The sequence below is a fragment of the Delphinus delphis genome, chromosome 11 (assembly GCF_949987515.2).
Source record: "Delphinus delphis chromosome 11, mDelDel1.2, whole genome shotgun sequence".
NCBI classification, from domain to species: domain Eukaryota; kingdom Metazoa; phylum Chordata; class Mammalia; order Artiodactyla; family Delphinidae; genus Delphinus; species Delphinus delphis.
The window spans coordinates 77,759,012-77,783,861 of NC_082693.1; the positions used below are offsets into that span (position 1 = coordinate 77,759,012).

Consider the following 24,850-nt stretch of genomic DNA (forward strand, 5'->3'; position numbering starts at 1 on the left):
GTTTTCATGATTCATCCATATTGTAGCATGTATCAGTACCTCATTCCATTTTATGATTGAATAATATTCCATTCCCGGAATATGTCACATTTTGTTTATACATTCATCTGTTGATGGACATTTGAGTTGTTTCCACCTTTTGCATACTGTAAATACTGCTGCTATAAATATAAACATTCATGTGCAAGATTCTGTTTGAATACTTGTTTCAATTATTTGGATATATTCCTAGGAATGGAACTACTGGGTTATATGGTAATTCTATTTTTAACTTCTGAGGAACTGAGGTGAATTAATGTTTGACAGTTTTTTTTTTAAATGAAATATTCAGTGCCTTCTCAGTTACTAAGAAAAAAAAAATCTGATGTGCTCAGAATTCTCTTTCCTTGAAAGTACTTTAGAAAAAAATGTTTCTTATACTTCAGTTTGTAAATTTTAGTGCAAAAATTTCATTTTATAATTAGGAAAAGCTGTATTGAGTTAAGGCCAGTATGCTTAAATCAACCAAGTTTGCAAACTTTCAACCTAATTTTAACACACTAAATATAAATTCAAGATTCCTCTTTCCCTGGGGTTCAATCCACCGATCAATCTGTAAACACACTAGCTTATCTAGAAAGGTACTCTAATGCGAACTATAATTATATTACATTTATAACTGAGTTAAAGCCTTCATAGTATGACTCATAATTATCAAAATAGAGATAATAGCTCAAATTCTCTTTGGATGGAGGTAGAACATGTATGAGTGACAGTGTATGTACATTTTGATACACCAACTGTATCATATGCATTATAATTTTTCCAAGATTTTTATAGTATTAGCCCCATTTAGGTGTACTTTCTCATTTTATTTGTCCTAGAATATGCATGAGAGACACCTGCCTATATATAATGCAAGAGTAAGAGGATTCTGCTCATACAAGTGACTGAACAAAAGACAGGAGATGAAAAATTGGTTTAGTTTAAGAAAGTTATAAACTATATTCTTCCTCCTCAAGCCAGCACTACCACTATATAGTTGTTAGACAAATATCACTTGCTTTACAAACTGGTTATAGTGTATGTGAGAAGATCTTTTAAGAAGTATAGTCTACCTCTTCTCATTCATTAAACCATATTCAGACACAGACTGTGTGTGTTACCGATCTTAGGAGCTTTTTACCTTTAAGATAAACTCCATAAAGAAAGAAAATGTTGGAACCAGCTATCAGGTACTGAAAGATAACCAAAAAGGTAAAGAATCTTTGTGAAAGCTGTCCCATGTGCCGTTGTTATACATAGGAAATAAGTAATAGCAGATATAACTCAGAGATAGCCTATGCTACCAGCAATCTCTGCAACCCAAGAGGAATCAGTCTATTATGACATCTTCAAGTATTATTTCAAGTAATTCGAAAAACTTAAAGAGGAAACTCAGCAGAGTTTCTATTTTCTCTTCTTTACTAATTGTTAATGTTACTATTAGAATAAAAGTAAACTTTAAACTATGTTCTATTTGAAAAAAATTTTCAATGTTTCACCATTCATTATAAATTAAGCATGTTTTAAGACAATTAATACTAAAATATTCCAGGAAATATGCTATGAATCTAAAATATTAATTGGCTCTCCAAAAAGTATGTACATTTTCTTTGACTCACACTCTTTTTTTATTTTTAAGAGGTTTGTCTTGTAGTCAAATTCCCATCCAGAATGTGTTCCCAGAAAGCATCTATCAAGATGTATTCTGTGCTTACTTTACTCCTGAATATCATTGGCGAATAGCTCGCAAGACTCGTGGAGTGGATCATAAGAATGAATATACAGGGTTTAATTAATAACAAGAAATCAAAGGGGATCTGAGAGAGAATTAAGGATTTTTCTCCTGGCAAAAGGAATAAAAGTAAAACATTATAATATCAGCTTTGAGATTTGATCCAAATGTAAAATATTTCTCTCCTAAAGTAAATTATAACCAAATTATTATTTTAAATTTTCTACCAAACTCATCTATGTTTCCCCTCCTATATTATGAGCCAGATAACATTGAGTAAAATAATGACCCTTCTGAGGAAGAGATAAACTGAAGGTTGGGTAGGATAAATTACTTACCCAGAGTCATGTAACTAATAAGTGTGTAAGTGTATCCCAAATTCCAATCCATGACTTTTTTAAAAAATAAATTTATTTATTTATTTTATTTTTGGCTGCGTTGGGTCTTTGTTGCTGCACACGGATTTTCTCTAGTTGCGGTGAGCAGGGTCTGCTCTTCATTGCTGTACGCGGGCTTCTCATTACGGTGGCTTCTCTTGCTGTGGAACATGGGCTCTAGGTGCGTGAGCTTCAATAGTTGTGGCATGCGGGCTCAGTAGTTGTGGCTCACGGGCTCCAGAGCACAGTCTCAGTAGTTGTGGCACATGGGCATAGTTGCTCCGCGACATGTGGGATCTTCCCGGACCAAGGTTTGAACCCATGTCCCCTGCATTGGCAGGCGGATTCTTAACCACTGCGCCACCAGGGAAGTCCCAATCCATGACTTTTAAAGTCCAGAGCACTTTCCATTATACCTTTCCCTCTCTCACAAGGACAGTTACATTTCATCCAGAGGGGGTGAGGGTATTCATGTTTTCACCAACTGCCACAAACCTCTAAACAGAAGAACTTCAGGCAGAGGCAAGGAAGAGAATCTGCACATTATGACACACTGGCAGCCATTCCTGTAAGCTCCTTCCTGGTTATTACTATGACATCTCTAGGGCTATTTCAGTTTTGAATATGTAGGCTTGTTCTACAGATTTCATCAGGATTTTGCATTTTAATCCATTCAATTTAACAAACTTTTTATTTTATATCAACATCTGTGTACTAACTACTTTACACTGTAAAAAGAACTGTCAAACTTGTGAAACATTATATGCCTATCTACTATTAACTGCTTTCAATACTATGGATAGATTCTTTGGTCAATATAAAGTAAAAAAATGGTATGATTCACTCATATGATAAACCTTGTCGTCTATGTGGATAGTCAATATATGCATATATAATGTTATAAAACTGATGAAATTTAAAACAGGAATTTCACAAACTTTTTTTTTGGGGGGCCACGCCGCATGGCTTGTGGGACCTTAATTCCCTGACCAGTGATTGAACCCAGGCCCTCGGCAGTGAAAGCACAGAGTCTTAACCACTGGACCACCAGGGAATTCCCAGGAATTTCACAAACTTACTGTACACTTTTAAGCTGTATAAACTTTGGTTATAAGAAAACAAAAATATTTAAATGTTAATTTTAAAATAGCTACTTAACTAGGATAATACTATACAAAGTATTCTTATTTAAGAACTAATGAAAAATGGAAAGATAAACAGGATAGAGAATTCATCAGGGTTAGAGACCAGCTATAGTAACACTGTTGGAGTAAGAATGGAACATTCCAGTAAGCAAGCCAAAGTTATTGAACTAGGGAAGGAGGCAGAGAAATAAACAGAAGGAACCTATTAAGGACTAATCAGGAAAGTAAATTTACATTCGATTTATCATGTAATTCAATTCTCTCCTCCCCTTCCCTACCCCCTCAATATTTACCATTATCTTTGCTGCTGTTTTCTTCAATAGTCATTTGTTCAGCCAATTCAGACAACGATTCATCAATAGTCTGGCTTCCTCGAAGCGTGAGGGATAGCCTTCTCTTAAATTTTTTCATCCTATCAACTGAATGTGACTTGAAAAATCCTGAAAGAAGAGAACAGAATGAACATAAGATTAAAGCTATGAATATCTTACAGCTCCAGAAAAATGCTGTTCTCGGTTTACTGGGAATCTTCAAAATAAGAATAAAATGAGGAATTCTCACATCCATCAAACATCACAAAATCCAACCCTTCCTTAAAAAGATCCACTCACTTGAATTAATGCCATACTCATATCGCATCATCAGAAGAGCAAGAATTCTACAAAACTAAAGACTGAGATTTTAAGCATCACAACTAAACTTAGAAGGATTACAAATCTTCCTAAAATGAGCTTTGTAAAAACCAATTTAGTGAAAATATATCATTATTTTGATGTGTAGGTTCCATTATTATAAATATCAATCATCATATTGGAACCAGTCAGTGATACCTTTAAATATAACTGAGGGGATAAGACAGGTGAAAGAGGTGGGGTAGGGAGAATAAAGAATGATGCTTGACAATTTATTAAACAGCTCCAACAGAAATTTTCTTTTTTAACTTCTTATTTAGCCAATATATTGGGGGTTTGTTCTTCCCCCCACCCTGGTCAGCTGTCAGGAGTCTCCTCCTATTATTTTAACAATGCCAAATTTTAGAAGGAAAAAATAAAAATCAAATTAACAGGTTTCAAATGCCTACTCCATACTAGACACTCTCATGTCTCTGAATTCATTTAGTCTTCCTAATTCTAAAGAGCATACTATACTATCCCATTTTCACAAATAAGCAAATAGGCTCAAAGAAGTTCCCTGACAGAAGGCAAACAAACAATTATGGATAGAACTGAGATTTAAAACTAAGATTACCATTTACCTTTTCCCCCACATTTTAACATCTCTGAAATCAGGATGTATCACAATTACAGTTAAGTCCCCTACATACGAATGAGTTCCATTCCAAGAGCGTGTTCATAAGTCCAATTTGTTCATAAGTCCAACAAGGTTAGCCTAGGTACTCAACTAACACACGCAGCTATACAGTACTGTACTGTAATAGGTTTATAATACTTTTCACACAAATAGTACATAAAAACAAACACAAAAAATAAAGAAAACATTTTTAATCTTACAGTACACTACCTTGAAAAGTACAGTAGTACAGTACAACAGTTGGCATACAGGGGCTGGCATCGAGTGAACAGGCAAGAAGAGTTACTGACTGGAGGAGGGAGAGGAGGTGGGAACTGGCAGAGATGAAGGATCATCTGCAATAGGAGATGGAGGGCAAGCTGCAATTTCACTCACGCCCGATGTTGATGGAACACATATCACATCTCTGAAAGTTCACAACTTGAAGGTTTGTATGTAGGGGACTTACTGTAATGGGATGTCAATTATAATTGACAGCTTTCTTTTTTCCTAGTAGTACATACACTAATGGTATAATCCATAGTGGAGTCTTGGATATGATCAAACAAGGTATTTGCTGCCAAAACCAATTCCTCAATTATTTACCTGTAACTTCTTTTCTAATTTACAGTCTTAATTGTGGTGAGCTAGTTTACCAGATTACCAAGTGTACTGTAACCATTACCCCAACTAAGAGCTGCTTCTAACTCCCCTATGCTAAAATACCTGTTTTACCATCCAGCTCTGGATATCTATCTTGAATCTGTATTTTGCTTATTTTCTCATCCTAGGGCTCTATTCCAAGTAGCTGAGTGTGCTGAACAAGTGAACTCTACATAAGATATTTTTAATGAATAATTTTTGTTTGCTCAAAGGCTCGGGGTAGGGTACTGAATACAAGTTTATAAGTGATAATACTATGTTTTACCAACTCTGTTTTACATACTTAAAGACAAATCAATGTTGCGGAATATTTTCGACTAACTAACCTTCCAGCTGACCTCTTTTCAGCAGTGCCTAAACCGCAGTTAAACTGATCTACTGGGTTCTAAATTTTAGTTACTGTATTTTCAATCCTAGAATTCCTATTTGATCCCTTTCTATAGATTCAAGTTCTCTACTGCAATTCTTCACCTTGCCATCTATTTTCATGACTAGGTTATAGTATTTTAAAGTTCTTGTCTATAACTGCAGAATTACACAACCTATGAATAACATGCATAACCTGTTTCTATGCTGGTTTTTCTCTGTTGGTCCTGTTGAATGCAGTGATTTTTTTACTGAATACTACACATTGTATGTGAATGACTGTATGAAAATATGGAAGAAAAAATGTAGCAGCTCTGGATGATGTTATTATCTTCTTCCAGAAAGGATTTAATTTTTTTCTAACAAGCAGTCAGAGTAAGAGATTACCTCAGTCCAATCAGGAACAGAGCTGGCTTGAGACTGAGTTTCAGATACTGTAAAGTCTGGCCTACTTCTGTTTGTTCCCACTCCTATGGTGTGGCCTTTCAAAAGATTCAAACTGCAAACCTAGGACTAAAACAACAACAGAAACTATTGAAAGCTCCACTCAACTCCCTCAGTTGCTTTTTGCTCACCTCTCATACACTGCTCAACTTTTATCTTCTTATCCAAAAGAGCTTAAGAGTTAGAAAATATCTCTAGAGGAAACCCACAGAATATGTCTATTTCTCTTCTCTCCTGAATCTTTACTCCTGAAGTCTTGACTGACTCAAAAGCTCTACGATGCCTTCAAACTATATTTTTTCCCTAGTCTCATAGGGAGCCTTAGTCTGATACAAGTTCCTCCCATCACAGGCAGAAATGGACATTCAGATGTGGATTAAAGGAGATAACATATACTTTAGCAAACAAGGTGAATTTATAGGAGGCAGTCAGTAAACTTTAAGAGTTGTTTCCAACTAAGAAACCTGTAACTATATGGCTGTCCTAAATGCTAGATTCTTTACTTCTCAAAGTCAGCCTTTATATAGCTCTACCTTGACAGTCAGTAATCCATGCCATTTGCTTAAAACATATTAGATATTTAAGGTGAATTGAGCTATCACCAATCTTCATCTACCCTTTTGTTTCTCTAAGAATTGATACTAGAGACACCCTCCTTTGTATCCAGAATCATCCTGTGCAGTTAAGGGGTAACTCTGCAAGCTTGGGGGGTTAAACTCTGCATATTCCAAAGAAAGGAATCACCTAAGACAAGCTCCTAGAAGATAACCTTTGACCCCTTGCAATATCCTGCCTGATAAATTTCTTTGTACACCTAAAATCTTGGGCCACACCAGGTAATTTATATTAACAATGTGAATTATGGTAAATCCCTATCTCTGTATGCCTGGGGCTTTGGGCCACACCATTTATCAGCCTGACCTCAGGGGGGAGGAGGAATAAGGGAAACTGGAGACTAAGTAACTAAAGACAGTCATGTAGGTACTTCCATGCCTATATAATTGACCCCTAAAAAAACCTCTGGACACGAAGATTCAGGTAAGCTTCCCTGGCTGGCACCACTTTGCCATGCTGTCATACAGGACAACTGGAGGAATGGAGCACTGTCATGCAACTCCACTAGGAGAGGATAACTGGAAACTCACACCTGGTTTCTCTTGGACTCCACCCTATATACCCTTTCCCCTTTGCTGATTTTAATCTGTTATCTTTTCACTGTAATAAAACAATCATGAGTTTCACAGCTTTTCTCTGATTTCTGTGCCCTTTTAGCAAATTATCAAGCATGAGAGTATCTTAGGAACCCTCAACACACACTCCTTCAAGAAATCTGTGTGCCCTAACAAAAACCCCTAAGTGCTAGAAGCTCACAGTTACCAACCTTTTGACTCCAATTTTCTCAAACAGTCATGTGGTCACGAATGTCTACGTAACTATACAAACATCACCACTTCAGAATTTGCACACCATTTTTGAAAGCTTGCTGACCATGTACCTGCCTCTTATTTTAGATGACAAATAAGGATAAAATAACAAACTATAACAGACATGTTATTACAGAATTAATTCACATAACATGGTAACATCCCATTCTGACCATGTATGTGAAAAGTGGTCACTCCAAACTGCCTTGTACTGTAAATAAAAAATATGCACTGGATTTTAAAGACTTAGTATTTTAAAAGAACGTAAAAAATCTATTGTTATATGCATAACATGATTTTGAAAAATTCTAGACATATTTAAGTAAAATTTATCAATATTTCTAAAACTAACTCTACTAATTAAATATACCTGCAAAATACTTTAAAATTCAGTATGGTGCTCACATTATATTTATATTGGGCAATGCCACTATAGAGCGCCAAGTAAATCTTGATGGTTTTAAGTGGGTACAGAAAAGGGGGGGAAAGGGAAATCACATAAGCCTTAACTTTTTCTTCATACAATGCTTTTGAACAATATATTAGTTGAAATTCTATGTGTTTATAACTCAGAACAGTATGCATTTCCATCAAGAGTGAAGAAAATTCTAGTATATAAAGTAACTAACTTTATGTATTTTCTTCTCTGTCAGGAATAAGAAGGACATTTCTAATTCATTAATAAGAGGTGCAGTGGTTAAGAATCCGCCTGCCAATGCAGGGGACACGGTTTCAAGCCCTGGTCTGGGAAGATCCCACGTGCCGCAGAGCAACTAAGCCCGTGAGCCACAGCTAAGGAGCCTGCGCTCTAGAGCCCGTGAGCCACAACTACTGAGCCCACGTGCCACAACTACTGAAGGCCAGGCACCTAGAGCCCATGCCCCACAACAAGAGAAGCCACCACAATGAGAAGCCCGCGCACCGCAACGAAGAGTAGCCCCCGCTCACCGCGACTAGTGAAAGCCCACGCACAGCAACGAAGACCCAATGCAGCCAAAAATAAATTTATAAAAAAGAAAAACTTCATAATAAAACACATCGCATCCTCAAAAAGGTCCTATTTTTTTAATCTTCCATGCTATAACTGTAACCTTTTAATTAAGTCACAATGATCAGTAAACACAGATGTTAAGGAATTTCATCAACAATGCCTAGATCATTATTAAAGAAAAAATACGCCCAAATTAAAGATTCCTTGACGTATCTAATTATCTTTAAGAAGAATTATGCATGTCAACTTTTTTGCCCATTAGGTCGAGGACAAAAACACATGCAATGCTACAATAAAACACCTTTTGTGAAGTAAATATTACTATTTACATTAGCTTGAAGGTTAACTAATATGTACTGTATATTAATAAAGCAGTGCTAAACTACTGATTTCCTAAAACCAAAACCCTTGAGAGTTGCGTTAAAGGACTTCCCTGGTAGTCCAGTGGCTAAGACTCCATACTCCCAACACAAGGGGGCCTGGGTTCAATCCCTGGTCAGTGAACTAGATCCCACATGACGCAACCAAGAGATCGCAAGCTGCAACTAAAGATCTCGCATGCCGCAACTAAGACCCAGCACAGCCAAATAAATAAATAATATTTTTTAAAAAACAGTTGGGGTAAAATATTTTTTCTGTTTTAGCAAAAAGTTTTATTTGGGATTGTTAGGATCTTTACACTGTCATTTTCATGAAGATTAAGATATATTAACAGTAATTTATAGTGAACGCTTAAATATTGTTTTATATTTAAATTCATGCCACTGAAAAAGCTATTTTTACCTTACAAGTAAATGTACTGTAATTTAAAATAAACTCTAAATAAAAACTCCACAACTGTTTGGTTTTAATATTTTAAAGACTTAGCTATCTAGAGAACAATTATAAATGCTCAAATTTCAACATAAGCTTTACCCTGCAAAGGGCTCTTTCCTGACCCTGACCCTCTCTCTTCCTTTATCCTTAGTTGTTTTTTTTTTTTTTACTCACAGCACTTACCACGTATATATAATACATATATATTCCATATATATATATACCCATTCGAATATATCTGTGTGCATGTATAATACAAAACAACTTTTACGCCTTTCTAGTTGTCAAAAAGATCTCCAGCTTTTTGCCATAGCTAGATCAAATTTTAAAAGGTAAAGGGGCAATAAATGATACTCAGAATGACTTACTATAAACCCTGCCTCTTTCTCTTCCTCCCTCCCCATATATATTTATACACACACACACACACACACACACACACACACACACACACACAGAGCTGAAAATGTTCAAAAATCAGTTTCCAACTACAAGTGCTTAAAAGAAACATGTAATGTGTTACCTTACTTTATCACCTAAAATTTGATCTGGGATTGCCTGCTGTACAATTAAGAAATTTTTTCATTTTTTTTTTAATCCTGAAAATGTAACTACAAGCATACATAAGCGTGCAGTAAAACAAAGTGCATCTTTATTGCACTTTGTTTTACTCCACAACAGATAATGTGTTTTTTACACTAATGGAACGTTTGCAGCAACCCTCCAAGTCTACAGGTGCCATTTTTCCAAAAGCATTCGCTGACTTCGTATCTGTCACATTTTGGTAATTCTCACAATATTTCAAACTTTTCCATTATTATTATATTTGTTGGGTTGATCTGTGATCAGCAATCTTTGATGTTACTATTGTAACTGTTTTGGAGCACCACAAACCTCGCCCATCTAAGACAGTAAACTTCATAAATGTTATATGTGTTCTGACTGCTCCACCCACCAGCAGTTCCCCCAACTCTCTCCCTCTCCTCAGGCCTCCCTATTCCCTGAGACACAATACTGAAATTAGGCCAATCAATAACCATACAATGGCCTCCAAGTGTGCAAGTGAGAAGGGTCGCACATCCCTCACTTTAAATCAAAAGCTAAAAATGACTAAGTTTACTGAGGAAAGCATGCTGAAAGCCAAGACAAGCCAAAAGCTAGGCCTCTTGTGCCACACAGTTAGCCAAATTGTGAATGCGGAGGAAATATTCTCGAAGGAAATTAAAAGTGCTACTCCAATGAACACCCGAATAAGAAAGCAAAATAGCCTTACTTCTGATATGGAGAAAGTTTTAATGCGCTGGATGGAAGATCAAGCCAGCCACAACATTCCCTTAAGCCAAAGCCTAAACCACAGCAAGGCCCTAACTCTCTTCAATTCTATGAAGGCGAGAGAGATGAGGAAGCTGAAGAAAAGTCTGAAGCTAGCAGAGGTCGTTGGTTCACGAGGTTTAAGAAAAGATGCTATCTCCATAACATATAAGTACAAGGTGAAGCAGCAAGTGTTGATGTAGAAGCTGCAGCAAGTTATCTAGAAGATTTAAGATAATTAATGAAGGTGGCTACCCTATACAACAGATTTTCAATGTAGACAAAACAGCATTCTACTGGAAGAAGATACCATCTAGGACTTTCATAGGAGGGAAGATCAATGCTTGGCTTCAAAGCTTCCAAGGAAAGGGTGACTCTGTTGTTAGGGGCTAAGGCAGCTGGTGACTTCAAACTGAAGTCAATGTTTATTTACCATTCCAATCATCCTAGGGCCCTTGAGAATTATGCTAAATCTACTCTGCATGTGCTTTGTAAAAGGAACAACAAAGCCTGGATGACAGCACATCTGTCTACAACATGGTTTACCGACTATTTTAAGCCTACTTTTTTTTTTTTTTTTTTTGCAGTTCGCGGGCCTCTCACTGTTGTGGCCTCTCCCGTTGTGGAGCACAGGCTCCAGACGCCCAGGATCAGCGGCCATGGCTCACGGGCCCAGCCGCTCTGCGGCACGTGGGATCTTCCCGGACCGGGGCACGAACCCGTGTCCCCTGCATCGGCAGGCGGACTCTCAACCACTGCGCCACCAGGGAAGCCCCATGTTAAGCCTACTTTTGAGAACTACTGCTCAGAAAAAAAGAATCCTTTCAAAATATTACCTGCTCATTGACAATGCACCTGGTCACCCAAGAGCTCTAATGGAGATGTACAATGACATTAGTGTTGTTTTCATGACTGCTAACACAACATCCACTCTGTAGCCCACGGATCAAGGAGTAATTTTGATTTTCATGTCTTGTTATTTTAGAAATGCACTTCATATGGCTATAGTTGCTATATATATAGTGATTCCTCTGAGGGATCTAGACAAAAATTGAAAACCTTCAGGAAAGGATTCACCATTTTAGATGTCATTAAAAAACATTCGTGATTCATGGGAAGACATTAACAGAATGTTTGGCAGAAGTTGATTCCAATCCTCATGGATGACTCTGAGGGGTCTAAGACTTCAGTGGAGGAAGAAACTGCAGATTTGGTAGAAACAGCAAGAGAACTAGGATTAAAGTGGGACCTGAAGATATGACTGAATTGCTACAATCTCATGATAAAACTTTAACAGATGAGGAGTTGTTTCTTACAGATGAGCAAAGAAAGTGGTTTCTTGAGCTAGCATTTACTCCTGGTGAAGATGCTGTGAGGACTGCTGAAATGACAACGAATGATTCAGAATATTATACAAACTTAGTTGATAAAACAGCAGAAGGGTCTGAGAGGACTGACTCCAATTTTGAAAGAAGTTCTACTGTGGGTAAAATGCTATCAAACAGCATTGTATTCTATAGAGAAATCGGTCATGAAAGGAAGAATCAATTGATGCAGCAGCTGTTATCTTAAAAAACTGCCAGTCACCCCAACCTTCAGCAACCACCACAATGATCAGTCAACAGCCATCCTCCACCAAAAGATTACAAGTCACTGAAGGCTCAGATGATGGTTAGCATTTTTCAGCAATAAAGTATTTTTTAATTTAGGTGTATACACTGGTTTTTTTAGACATAACGCTATTGCACACTTAGACTACAGTATAGTGTAAACATAAGTTTTATGCAGGGGTCTGGAAACAAATCTGCAATATATCTGAGGAATGCCCATATTCTATTTACTTAGAGAATACAGATAACCATCCTGGAATGCCAACTGAGTTTTGCCCTAGGAATGGGAAACACTTTGTTATTGTTGTTGTTGTTAAGACAACAGCTATGAAAACTCACAAACTAGATCCTCTACTATGAGTATTTACCTGAAAAAATGCTGTCATTTTGTGGCCCTTTGGTACTTCCAATAAAAAATTTTTGTACACAAATTTACCTTATAATCCAAATTTCTCTTGATTAAAGGACTTATTTGAGTGGTAATTCTCTGCTTATGTCTTTGAAACATTCTTAAAACAACTTCTTATTAATAATTGCAGGAAAAGTTGAAGAAAAAGCTGAGATTGTTTTAAAAATGCCTATGACTAAAAAAAAAAAAAAAAATGCCTATGACTTTTCTGTAGGTAAAGAAGCAGAATTTACGTGCAGAACAAATTAAGCATTTTAAAGTTTGAATTTAAATCTAAGACTGAAATGACAGACTAGTACTTTTCCACTAAGTCCTGCTGTTGTCAATCTTTCCAAAATATCAAGTAGAATAATATGACTTCTCAACAAAGAGAACTTTATTTATTTCTTTATAACATTTTCTTCAGTGACTATAGTCTTAAATTAAACCTTCTGTAACTGAGGTAAACTCACTGAGTGGCCTGTAAGCAAATTTTCTAATAGCTTTTCCTCAATAATTAAATCATGATAAATATTTAGCACTTTCTAAGACACTTAAGCTAGCTATACTTGATGAGGAGGAATAACAAAAATTAAGTTTTCTCACTGAAGACACAAATTTCTTATTTGTATAAAACACGAAGTTATTGTACAAAATATTAACAGAGCACTGAAATAGAATTTCAATCATGCTTATAGGTTTTTTTCACCAAACACTTTAAACATCTTAATCCTTTATGAGTTCAAATCTGAGACTGATTCTTTTCCTTTGAAAGTCTGAGCAAACACACCAACCAGAAAAAAGACACCTACCGGAAGACGTTCCTCTATTCATAAACACACATTAGAAAGACAATATAATACTGTGACACTTGAGATGCAAAATGTCATAGTAGGAAGCTCTTGGGGTTGGTCCCCCCACCATAAACAACCAGCAAAGTGGAAAAAAGGACCAGAATCAACTATCTCAGAACTCTGGAACCTGACTGAACACTTATAACAACTAGGGGAGTGCTTGCTGAAGGAAGAGGCTGTTGATCCTGATAGGAGAACCACATGTGCAAACCAGTTAACGCTGCCCTTTCCTCAGCCTGGTCCCAACAATGGAGATAGCAAGCTGCATTCCTAGGGCAGCTGGCTGGTGCCAGGGCAGACAGTGGGGAACCTTGACACAACAAAGTGGGGGCTGCAGATTTGGGGCAGTCTGACAAACCCCTTGAGAGACTGGCACTGATGCAGGCACTTGCCTTCCTTAAGGCCCTTTTGAGCTGCAGGGGGTGCCTGTACTGGCATCTACTGGGAGACTTAAAAGAGACAGCGATGTTTTCTTTTGCTGTTGCTTGAGCCAAATATTAAAGAAGATCTTCAGTAGGTCACTAGCTGACTGCAAAGGTAATGGAATAGAAACTTCAGTGACCACACACAGGAATACACATTCGCAAAAATCATTTGGGAAAGTCACAAATGGATGGAAGCAGACCTCAACAACCAAGAAACACCCACAGCCTTGGAGCGGGAGAATCTGGTTTTCAGAGTTACCTCATTATAGTACAGTGCCCATGTCTCAACAAAAAAATTACATAGCATATAAACAAATAAGAAAGCATGGCTCATTTACAAGAAAAAAAGCATTTGATAGAAACCATTCCTGAAGAAGACCAGAATTTTGGAATTTGTAGCCAAGGATGTTAAATAAACTGCCCTAAATATGCTCAAAGAGTTAAAGGAAACAAATAACTAAAAGAAACCAGGAAAACAATGTATGAAAATAGAGACTATCAATAAAGAGACAGATATTATAAAGGAACCAAACAAATTCCAGAGCTAAAAAAATACAGTAACTGAAATGAAAAATTCACAAGAGATTTAAGTAGGCAAAAGAAACTATCAGTGAACTTGAAGATAAAGTCAAAATTATCCAGTCTGAGGAACAGAAAGAAAAAAGAATGAAGAGAAATGAACCGACTCTGAGGGATCTGTAGGACATCATCAAGTATACCCACAAAGACATCAGAGTCCCAGAAGAGAAAAAAAAGAGGGTAAATATCTTTTTGAAGAAATGGTTGAAAACTTCCCAAATCTGATGAAAAACATGCATATGCACATCTGAAAATCTCAACAAACTCCAAGAAGGATAAACTCAAAAAGATCCATGCTATTCAAAGTGTCAAAGCCCAAAGATAAAAATAAAAAACAATCTTGAAAACAGCTGGAGAGAAGCAACTTCACACACACACACACACACACACACACACACACACACACACAAGGAACCCTCAAAAAGATTAATGGCTGATGTCTCATCAGAAACCATGAAGATCAGGTGGCACTGGGAATAATGTATTTAAAGTCTGAAAAGGGAAGGAAAAAAAAAAATCTGTCCACCAAGAATTCTATATCCAGCAAACTATTCTCCAAGAAGGAAAGAGAGATAAAGACATTTCAGATAAACAAAAGCTGAAGAGGTTCATTATTAGTAGACCTGCCCTATGAGAAATGCTAATCAAAGAGCTTCAGGCTGAAATGAAAGGACGTTAGACAGTAACTCAAAGCCATAAGAAGAACTAAAGAACACCAGTAGAGGTAAGTATACGCAGTTATAAAAAACAGTATCATTGTACTTTTGGTTTGCAACTTCTCTTTTCCCCCTTTTTCCTATATGGTTTAAAGGACAATGTCCACACACATAAAAATGATAAATCTATGTTAATGGGCACACAATGTATAAAGAGGTAATCTGTGACAATAACAATAGAGAGGAGGAAGGATGGAGATATACAGGATCAGAGTGTTTACATACTAATTGAGGTAAGTTGGTATTATTCAAGCTAGGTTGTTATAAGCTAATTCTAATTCCCAAGATATAAAGACACAAAGAGATTGAAAGTAAAAGGATAGAGAAAGGTATTCCATGCAAACAGTAACCAAAAGGGCTGAAATGACTAAATTTTTGTCAGAAAAATAGAATAGTGAAAAAAGAGACTAAGAGAGACACTATATAATGGTAACAGATTCAGACATGACAATCATAAACATACATACCTAACAACAGAGCCTGAAAATATACTAAGTAAAAACTGAAAAAATTCAAAAGAGAGTTCTACAATAGTAATTGGAGACTTCAATACCCCATTTTCAACACTGGATAGAAGAACCAGACAGAAGATCAATAAAGAAACAGAGGACCTGAACAACACTATATACCTAGTGTATTAGACTTAACAGACATTAGAATGCTCCACCTAACAACAGGAGAATATACATTCTTCTCAAGTGCAAACAGAACATTCTCCATGACAGACATTAGTAAGACCACAAAACAAGTCTTAATAAATTTAAAAAGACTGAAATCATACAGAGTATATTTTCTGATCACAATGAAATGAAATTGGAAATCAATAACAAAGAAAACTGGAAAACTCACAATATGTGTAAATTAAACAGCACACTCTTAACCAATGGATTAAAGAAGTAGTAACTAGAGATATTAGAAAATAGCTATAGACTAAAGAAAACAATTCCACTCCCAGGGATATATCCCAAAAAATTGAAAACAGGGACTCAAACAGATGCTCTTCCACAAATGTTAATAGCAGCATTAATCATAATAGACAAAAGGTAAAAACAGCCTAAGTGTCCAACAAGTGAACAAGCCTAAGTGTCCAATAAGTGAATGGTAAACAATATGTATATATACACATAAATACATACACAAAAATACATACAATGGAAAGAATACTATTCTGTCATAAAAAAGTAATGAAATTCTAATACATGCTAAAGTGTAGAAGAACTTTAAAAACATCATGCTAAGTGAAATAAGTCAGACACAAAATGACAAATATTATATAATTCTACTTGTATGAAATATCTAGAATAGGCAAATTCATAGACACAGAAAGTAGAACAGAGGTTACCAGGAAATAGAAGGGAGGGGGCAATGAGGAGTTATTGTTTAATGGGTACAGAGTTTTTGTTTGGGATGATGAAAAAGTTCTGGAAGTAGACAGTAGTGATAGTTACACAACTTTTTGAATGTATTGATGTCACTAAATTATACACTTAAAATGTTTAAAATGGTAAATTTTATGTTATGTATATTTTACCACAATAAAAAAAAATCAACTATTGTGTCAGCATGCATTTATTTACATCAGTTTTTTATCAAACCTACATATGGTCAATACCTTATTTTAGTACGATTTTATTAAAAGAACAGGCTAAATAATTTCAGTATGAACAAACTATACAAATTATTTTGAACACAAAAGAGTAACTAGTACTACTGCTTATGGTTAGGATACAGAAACTCACAAAAGACTTTTTTGCTCCCATCTCAACAATAAGAACAACCCAGACAGGCTATAAAATCATAGTTTTTTAGACTCAGAGAGCTGAGACGCAAAAACAAAACAAAACAAAAAAAGCCACACAACATAAATGAACTAAATTCCTAGAGGGAACTAGCCCTTTCCAGGAATGAAAACAGGAATGTCTGGTGTCACAGTGAAAGGAGGAGTAAACTTGCTATAAAAGGGGAAAACTAGCCCAACTTTTAAGAAACTTTTTAGGGGTTCATGGGGTCTGGCAAGACATTAAAACCCTGAGCAGCTTCAGTCACAGAGCAAATCTGTACTTTCTCAAAAGGATCCTTTCCAAGTATTGGAGCTCTATTAGGAGAGTGGGGAGGTAGGACTGCAAAATGCTGGGGACAGTGCAGCAGAGCTAAGAGAAAAAACTCTGTCCCCAAGGGGCAAGTCCAGGCCTACTACAGAAAGGGTATTAGGTGAATGCTTTTTCCACAGGTGAGGAAAGCCAGGGGTGGGGCTAAAGAGAAAAGAAAATGGCTCAGCTGCCCAAAACCTCAGCATCTGAGTTGTGAAACAGAGATCTCTTACAGTTTTGCCAACTGCTGGCTGGGCTTTAAAGTGGGAAGAGATTTCCTGAGTCTCACAGGTAGCTCAGACCTCAAGCCCTAACGAAGGGAAAATTCTGATTCTGCACTCAGAACATTTGATACCAGTGGTGAACTAAATATAACTAAAGTTATAACAGAGTTAGGACACAAATTAGACTGTTTTCCTATCAAATATTATATTTCAGCTCTTCCCCCAAACCTATGTCATGGAGACACGTTTACATACATGAATGTAGCTATTCAGAATTAAAGTCTAGCATCTGGGAAAGGTATCAAGGAGAAAATAACACACGTATCTCCACTGCCTCCAAACCCTGCTCCTCTTGTAATCTTCACTATCCCAGTAAATGGTAACTCTATAGTTATCATCTGCTCTGGCTGTCTTCCTTTTTCATACCCCACAATCAATACATTACCAAAACCTGTAGGCTCCTCCTTCTTACCACATGAACTGCTAAAATCCTAAGCCAGGCCCCATCATCTCTTTGTCTAGAATATAATATTTAGAGCATCCTAACTGGTCTTCCCGCTCCCACCCACCACCTTCTCCCTCCCTGCCCCACTGCCCATAGTATATTTTCTATATAGCAGCCAGAGCAAACATACTAAATCATAAATAACCTCATCTCTCTTCTCCAAAATCTTCTGACGACTGGCACTTTACTCAATAGTTAAACCCAGAGTCCTTAAATGGCTTGCTAGACCCTATATGACTTGTCTGCCACTCTCCTTTTTAACCACATCTACCACAATTCTACTCCCACCCACTCTACTCTAGCAGCACAGTCTCTTTGCTGATTCCTGCCTTTGCCCTTGCTCTTTGTCTGCCTGGAATGCACTTCTCCCAGATACGCTTAAGGCTAACTTCCTTCTGTGTTCTACTCAAACATCACTTCCCTGGTCACCCTGTATTAAACAGTGACAACTCCACACCCAGGTTACACATTCCATTCCCCTTGCCTGTTTTAATTTCCTCCATAGCCTTACTACTTGACATTCTAAATACTGGTTTATTGCTGATTCTTTCCATTAGAATTTAATCTCCTTGAGAACAGGGACTTAATGTTTTGTTAATTGTTGTATTTAGTACAACCCAGCATTTAGCACAAAACCTGGCACTCATAAATACCTGTTTGAATGAAAGCAAATAACAGAGCTAAGTCATCTTTTATAACAGAAGATCTTTCTCCTACCTAAAGTCAATCTATCAACTGGCAAAGTTTTAGATCACTGTCCCATTCTGATAGCTCTGCTTAGGTTTTCCCCTTTATATTAAAAACTTTTATTTATTCATTCAACAAACATTCACATAGAGGCCCTACCATGTCCCAGGCAATATGAGGCAGAAAGATAAATAAGATATGAACTCTGCCCATAAGAAACTTAGTTTGGGGAGGTGTTATATCATTTTCAGAACGATGAAGTTGTAGTACTGCAAGTGAATGTAACTCTAGATTAATACATTAAATGTTTTTATAATTGTTACAAAAGCCAAACAATTTATTCAACCAAGAGAATACTCAAATTGCACTTTTTGTGAAAATTGCTTCACCAGTGTGACAACTCATGTGAAATTTATTTTGATTGGCTAACTTTAAGGTTGTAAAGATCAAGACATTTAGTTCATTATACTGGAACCCCTACAGGTACATGAAATGACTCGTTATCCCCTGTATTCAATTAACAGCTTAGATGAAACCTAAACCAGTCGCCAAGAAGCCTCTAAAGGGCTTATTAATGTTGTATCTCAGTACATTCACTGGTATAAATAATCCCCCAAATACTTCTGGCTTTTAGAAGATAACAGTTTTCCACTAAAAGTTATTTTAATTATTTTCTTTAAACATGTATTTTTGCATACATTTTCTAATGGGAAATAAGTTAAAATTCAAAATGTGATTCACTGCTATATTTTAAAAGGATAACCAACAAGAACTTACTGTATAGTACACGGAACTCTGCTCAATGTTATGTGGCAACCTGGATGGGAGGGGAGTCTGGGGGAGAATGGATACATGCATACGTACGGCTGAGTCACTTTGCTATGTACCTGAAACTACCACAACATTGTTAATCGGCTATACTCCAATATAAACTAAAAAGTTAGGGGCTTCCCTCGTGGCGCAGTGGTTAGGAGTCCACCTGCCAATGCAGGGGACACGGGTTTGAGCCCTGGTCCGGGAAGATCCCACATGCCACGGAGCAACTAAGCCTGCGCACCTAGAGGCCATGCCCCGCAACAAGAGAAGCCACCCGATGAGAAGCCCGCGCACCGCAACGAAGAGTAGCCCCCGCTCGCTGCAACTAGAGAAAAGCCCACGTGCAGCAACAAAGACCCAATGCACCCAAAACAAATAAATAAAATAAAAATTAAATAAAGTTTAAAAATAAAATACTAAAATGTTAAAAAATAAGATAAGCACAAGGATATATTGTACAGCACAGAGAGTCATTATTTTGTAATAAATTTAAATGGAGTATAATCTATAAAAATATTGAATCACTATGTTGTATACCTAGAACTAATACAAGATAGTAAGTCAATTATATTTCAATAAAAAATTTAAAATAACTTCCATGAAAAACTAAAAAAGAGAAAAAAATTTAAAATGATTAAAACCTGATTTAAAAATCACTCAAAATGTAGACACTTTCATCATGAATAATCATCAATTGATTTGCAGATGATAAATTCTCACAGAAAGGGCTTCTGTTTGAAACAGCTGTTCAGTTTCAGTGAATTCAGAAAGTCATCTACTAAGAAATGTCATCTGATGCTTTTGACAATAATGGTCTTACTCAGAGCAGAACCAAGAGAGCTATTGTAATCACTTGAGGTAGTGCCTCATTTTGTTACACAAATGGGTATATACAAAAAGGAAAAGGCCCACTGAAAAAGCAGCCAAGATTTGGAAACAAAATAGTATATGAAAAATGTTCGACCTCATTCATTTTTATCTATTTCTTTGTAAATGAATCAAATTCTCTTTTAATTATTTATTCCAGCTAGATTTGTTATACCAAATTCTCTGTGATTTAAAAAAAAAAAAAAAAAAAGCTTGAGGGACTTCCCTGGTGGCGCAGCGGTTAAGAATACGCCTGCCAATGCAGGGGACACAGGTTCAAGCCCTGGTCTGGGAAGATCCCACATGCCGCGGAGCGGCTGGGCCCGTGAGCCATGGCCGCTCAGCCTGCGCGTCCGGAGCCTGTGCTCCGCAAGGGGAGAGGCCACAGCAGTGGGAGGCCCGCGTACCGCACAAAAAAAAAAAAAAAAAAAAATCTTGAGAATGAGTGAAATCTTTTAATTAAAAAAAGGACAGAGGGCTAGAGTCAAAAGGGCTGATTTCTTTTTCCCAGTTCTGCCACTAAGTCGCTATGTAATCTTAGGCTAGTCACTTAACAGGTGAGTTTGCAAAACTGACTATGGTCAGAGGCATAGTCCATAGTTCAGTTTTTCCTGAAACAAATGGACTATATTTAATGTTATCAGGTATGAAATCTGGTCGTTTTTGGAAGATGTGTCATTCCATTCTTGGCTTCCCTTCCATTCCTAGCCTGCCAACATTATCTAATACCTGTCACTGTACTATTTTGCACACAAATAAGGCACCCAACTAATCATCCCAGCAGATTCTCTGAATAACTTATACTGATTATTACAAGCACTTAGGTTGAACTTCAAAAGACACATATACCCTGGGAGAACAACTGTGAAATGAATGTTGTTACTACAAAATAAGTATAAGTAAGGTTTAACTAGATTATGCTACAGTTACAGACAAATCTTGGTGGCTTTAAATAACGAAGCTTTTATTCTTTCATGCTGTATGTCCATCGAGAGTTGACTGGGGCTCTGCTCCAAGTCTTCAAGGACCTAATCTGAAGTAGCAGCCACCACAGGAAGGGAACAAAGAGTGTGGCAAAGAATATACTAACTCTTAAAGCTTCTATCTAGGGTATCACTTTTAATCACACTTCACTAGCTAAATCAAGTCACATGGCCATGCCTAATTTTAAGCAGGCAGGAATTGCTACCATATTCCCAAGAGGAAAATCAGAATATATGTGAACAATTTTCACAATTTCACGTTGTTTTAGCATTTGGAGACAAACATCAAATGTAATGTTAACATACTATTATGTATTAAAAACTCAAGAACAGAAAGAAATAACCAACATAATTCGTTTTTTAAAGATTTAACAACATAAAAATTCAAACAGCAAATAAAGAAAAGGTCAAATGCAAACCAAATCCCCATCAAAATTCCAAAGATTGAAAAAAACATCTCTAACCCTCAACAAGCATAAAGACATTTCAAGGAACTATTTACTTTTTCCCCTAAAATCTCAGTACTGCTGACTAAGACATTCAAGTTGTCCACAGGAAATTAGGAAATAAAATAGGAATAGAAATATGTCCCCCAAACTCTCATTCTGGAAAACAGTTAACTACAGATTTAAACTGTTTGATTTAAACTGAGGGGAAGGTAGCCTGCATTAAGGTATTACAACAGGAGTGACATGGGTCCCATACGATGTACCGTGATGGAGGAAAGAACTGGGATTGATGAAGGCCAGGATGATCCAACCAAATACTGGAGAGGAATGTATGTTGCAATCAACTGAACTAGAAGACTTGGAAACCCTCTGGGTTACCCTGTATCTAGCATACACAAGTAATGATGATGAAAGTACACTGTAGAAATGGGTTCATACTCTATAATCACAATGAAGTTCTGTAGAAGGGAAAGGGAAGCTTGAAGGCTTAATCAAAAGTGAGACATGATAGGACTGATAACCTGAGAGGTATCATGATTTAGATTCTTCCCTGGAACAGAGTTGTATAAGAGTTGGTGAAGATGTGCTACTAAGAACTAGGCATAGGGCTTCCCTGGTGGCACAGTGGTTGAGAGTCCGCCTGCCGATGCAAGGGATGCAGGTTCGTGCCCCGGTCCGGGAAGATCCCACATGCCGCGGAGCGGCTGGGCCCATGAGCCATGGCCGCTGAGCCTGCGCGTCCAGAGCCTGTGATCCTCAACGGGGGAGGCCACAATAGTGAGAGGCCTGCGTACCGCAAAAAAAAAAAAAAAAAGAACTAGGCATATTCAATCGCGTGAACAACTAAACTGTAACAACTGAACCAGAAAGGTCCAACCAAGCCTCAAGTATGTGACTTCTGGAGGGTTATCATATAATCTTTGATGTCATATTAACATTTGGTTTAAACATCTCAATATCCGAGGAGCTTCAGATGCCAAAAGTAATCAAAATAAGATCCTTCCCTTCATCAGATAATTTTTATCATGACTTCTACCCTTTACAAGCATTATCTACAAGCATGTTCATTATATAAAATATTCACTGAGCATCCAGTATACACAAATCTTGTGTTAGGAACTAAGGACAGAGAGACAAAAGACACTAACACTGGCCTTGAAGTGAGAAATAAAGAAAATCAGACAGGGACTTCCCTGGTGATCCAGCGGTTAAGACTCCGTGCTCCCAATGCAGGGGGCCGGGGTTCAATTCCTGGTCAGGGAACTAGATCCTGCATGCCACAACTAAAAGATACTGCACGCCGCAACGTCAAGATCCCGCATGCCATGACGAAGATCCCGCGGGCCGCAACTAAGACCCAGCACAGCCAAATAAATAAATATGAAAAAAAAAAAAAGCAAAGAAAGGAAAAGCAGACAACAATAATGAAGCGTGATGATGATGATTCTCAAACAGCTCTGGGACCGCAAATGAGGATGTCTGATAGTGAACACAAAGAACAAAGAAAGGCCTCGCACATTGCAGAGGCTAACTAACTACTAAATGAAGAGTAGCCTAATGTGATCTCTAAGACTATAATTTGCAAAGTCCTATTATTTTGACCAGTGTATTAGTCAGGAATCAGTCAGAAGACAGAAACGACACCAGTAATTTTAACAGAGAGAATTCAATATTAGTTGTTAATCAGGAAATGGAGAACTGAAAACGCAAAAAAGAGGGCATAGATTGATAGCAATTGAGGGAAGCAGCTATGACCCCAGAGCTAGGGAAACAAAGGGAAGTGGCTGGAAGTATTAAAACTCAAAGGCCTGGGGCTTCCCTGGTGGCGCAGTGGTTGAGAGTCCGCCTGCCGATGCAGGGGACACGGGTTCGTGCCCCAGTCCAGGAAGATCCCACATGCCGCGGAGCGTCTGGGCCCGTGAGCCATGGCCGCTGAGCCTGCGCGTCCGGAGCCTGTGCTCCGCAACGGGAGAGGCCACAGCAGTGAGAGGCCCGCGTACCGCAAAAAAAAAAAAAAAAAAAAAAAAAAAAAAAGAATAAAACTCAAAGGCCTGGAGAAACCTTATGAAACTGGGACCCAAATCTCTGAAAAGAAAGCATTCTTGGAAGCACACCAAGAACTTGAAGGAGGGTCCCTGCAAACGGCAAACGGGAGCCATTTACCACTCCTACTCCTGCCAGGGTGTGGTCCTGTTGCTGTGGAAATACTGACAGGAAGAAGAGGTAAACAAGGAGGAGCAAATCCCCTGTCCCCCGTCTGGCTTTACTGTCTCCCACTGGTATCTCCTATTTGCAGAACGTGACAGGGAACCAGCTGGCAAAAGAGAAACATACACCACAAAATAAAGTTTAGAAGGATGAACCTGAAGCTGACAGAAAATAGCTCAACAGCCAGCACCACCTATATAATTTTACTTCTCCATTCTAAATATTAAAGATAACATTCTGCAAATATTTAGAATTACAAAGCTCTAGTTGAATGAAGGCTATTTGAGTCTTCTCATGACTTGTGAGGAAATTAAATAATCAAGACCAAAACGAGGACATCTATTTTAAAACCCAAACTTTAAAAGAACAAGCATTTCTGTACTCTATAAATTAGGCAATGTATAGATCTTAAAACACAAAATCAGAATCTCAAGAGTTCAGCAAAACCTTGAAGCCTCAAATTTAATGTCTACATACAAATTTTAAACTCTCACCTATTCAAATATCAAAGGAAAAGATTAAGGTGGATTAATGAAAGGTCTGAATTGCTAAAATTTTAGATAAATGATATTTCATTACTTTCAAACGTAAGTCGCTTTTTTTTAGACTAAATCTTAATCTTAGTGATTAACTTTAATATTTTTATTGCTTGAAATGTTCTGCATCTCTGGAATAGCTGACTTATGCATACATCATTTCAAACATACACATTTCACCAAATCTAACATTCCATCTATTATGGAGCATAGCATAATTGCATAAACCACTAAGGAAAAAAATGCTATAAATTAAACTATGACTTCATGAATTCTTCCATGGACTTTTAAAACTTATTGAAAGAACTCTACTCAGAATACACTTTGATT

The 24,850-nt window shown here is 37.2% G+C and overlaps 1 protein-coding gene across 1 annotated transcript in view; it reads right to left on the reverse strand.

Annotated features, from left to right (window-relative positions):
• CDK17 (cyclin dependent kinase 17) overlaps positions 1 to 24,850 on the reverse strand; it is a 97,262-nt gene that overhangs the window by 43,978 nt on the left and 28,434 nt on the right. The window contains exon 2 of the mRNA XM_060025419.1: positions 3,572 to 3,718. Within this exon, the coding sequence (XP_059881402.1) occupies positions 3,572 to 3,689 (118 nt within the window). The 5' untranslated portion in view covers positions 3,690 to 3,718. The remainder of the gene's footprint in view (positions 1 to 3,571; positions 3,719 to 24,850) is intronic.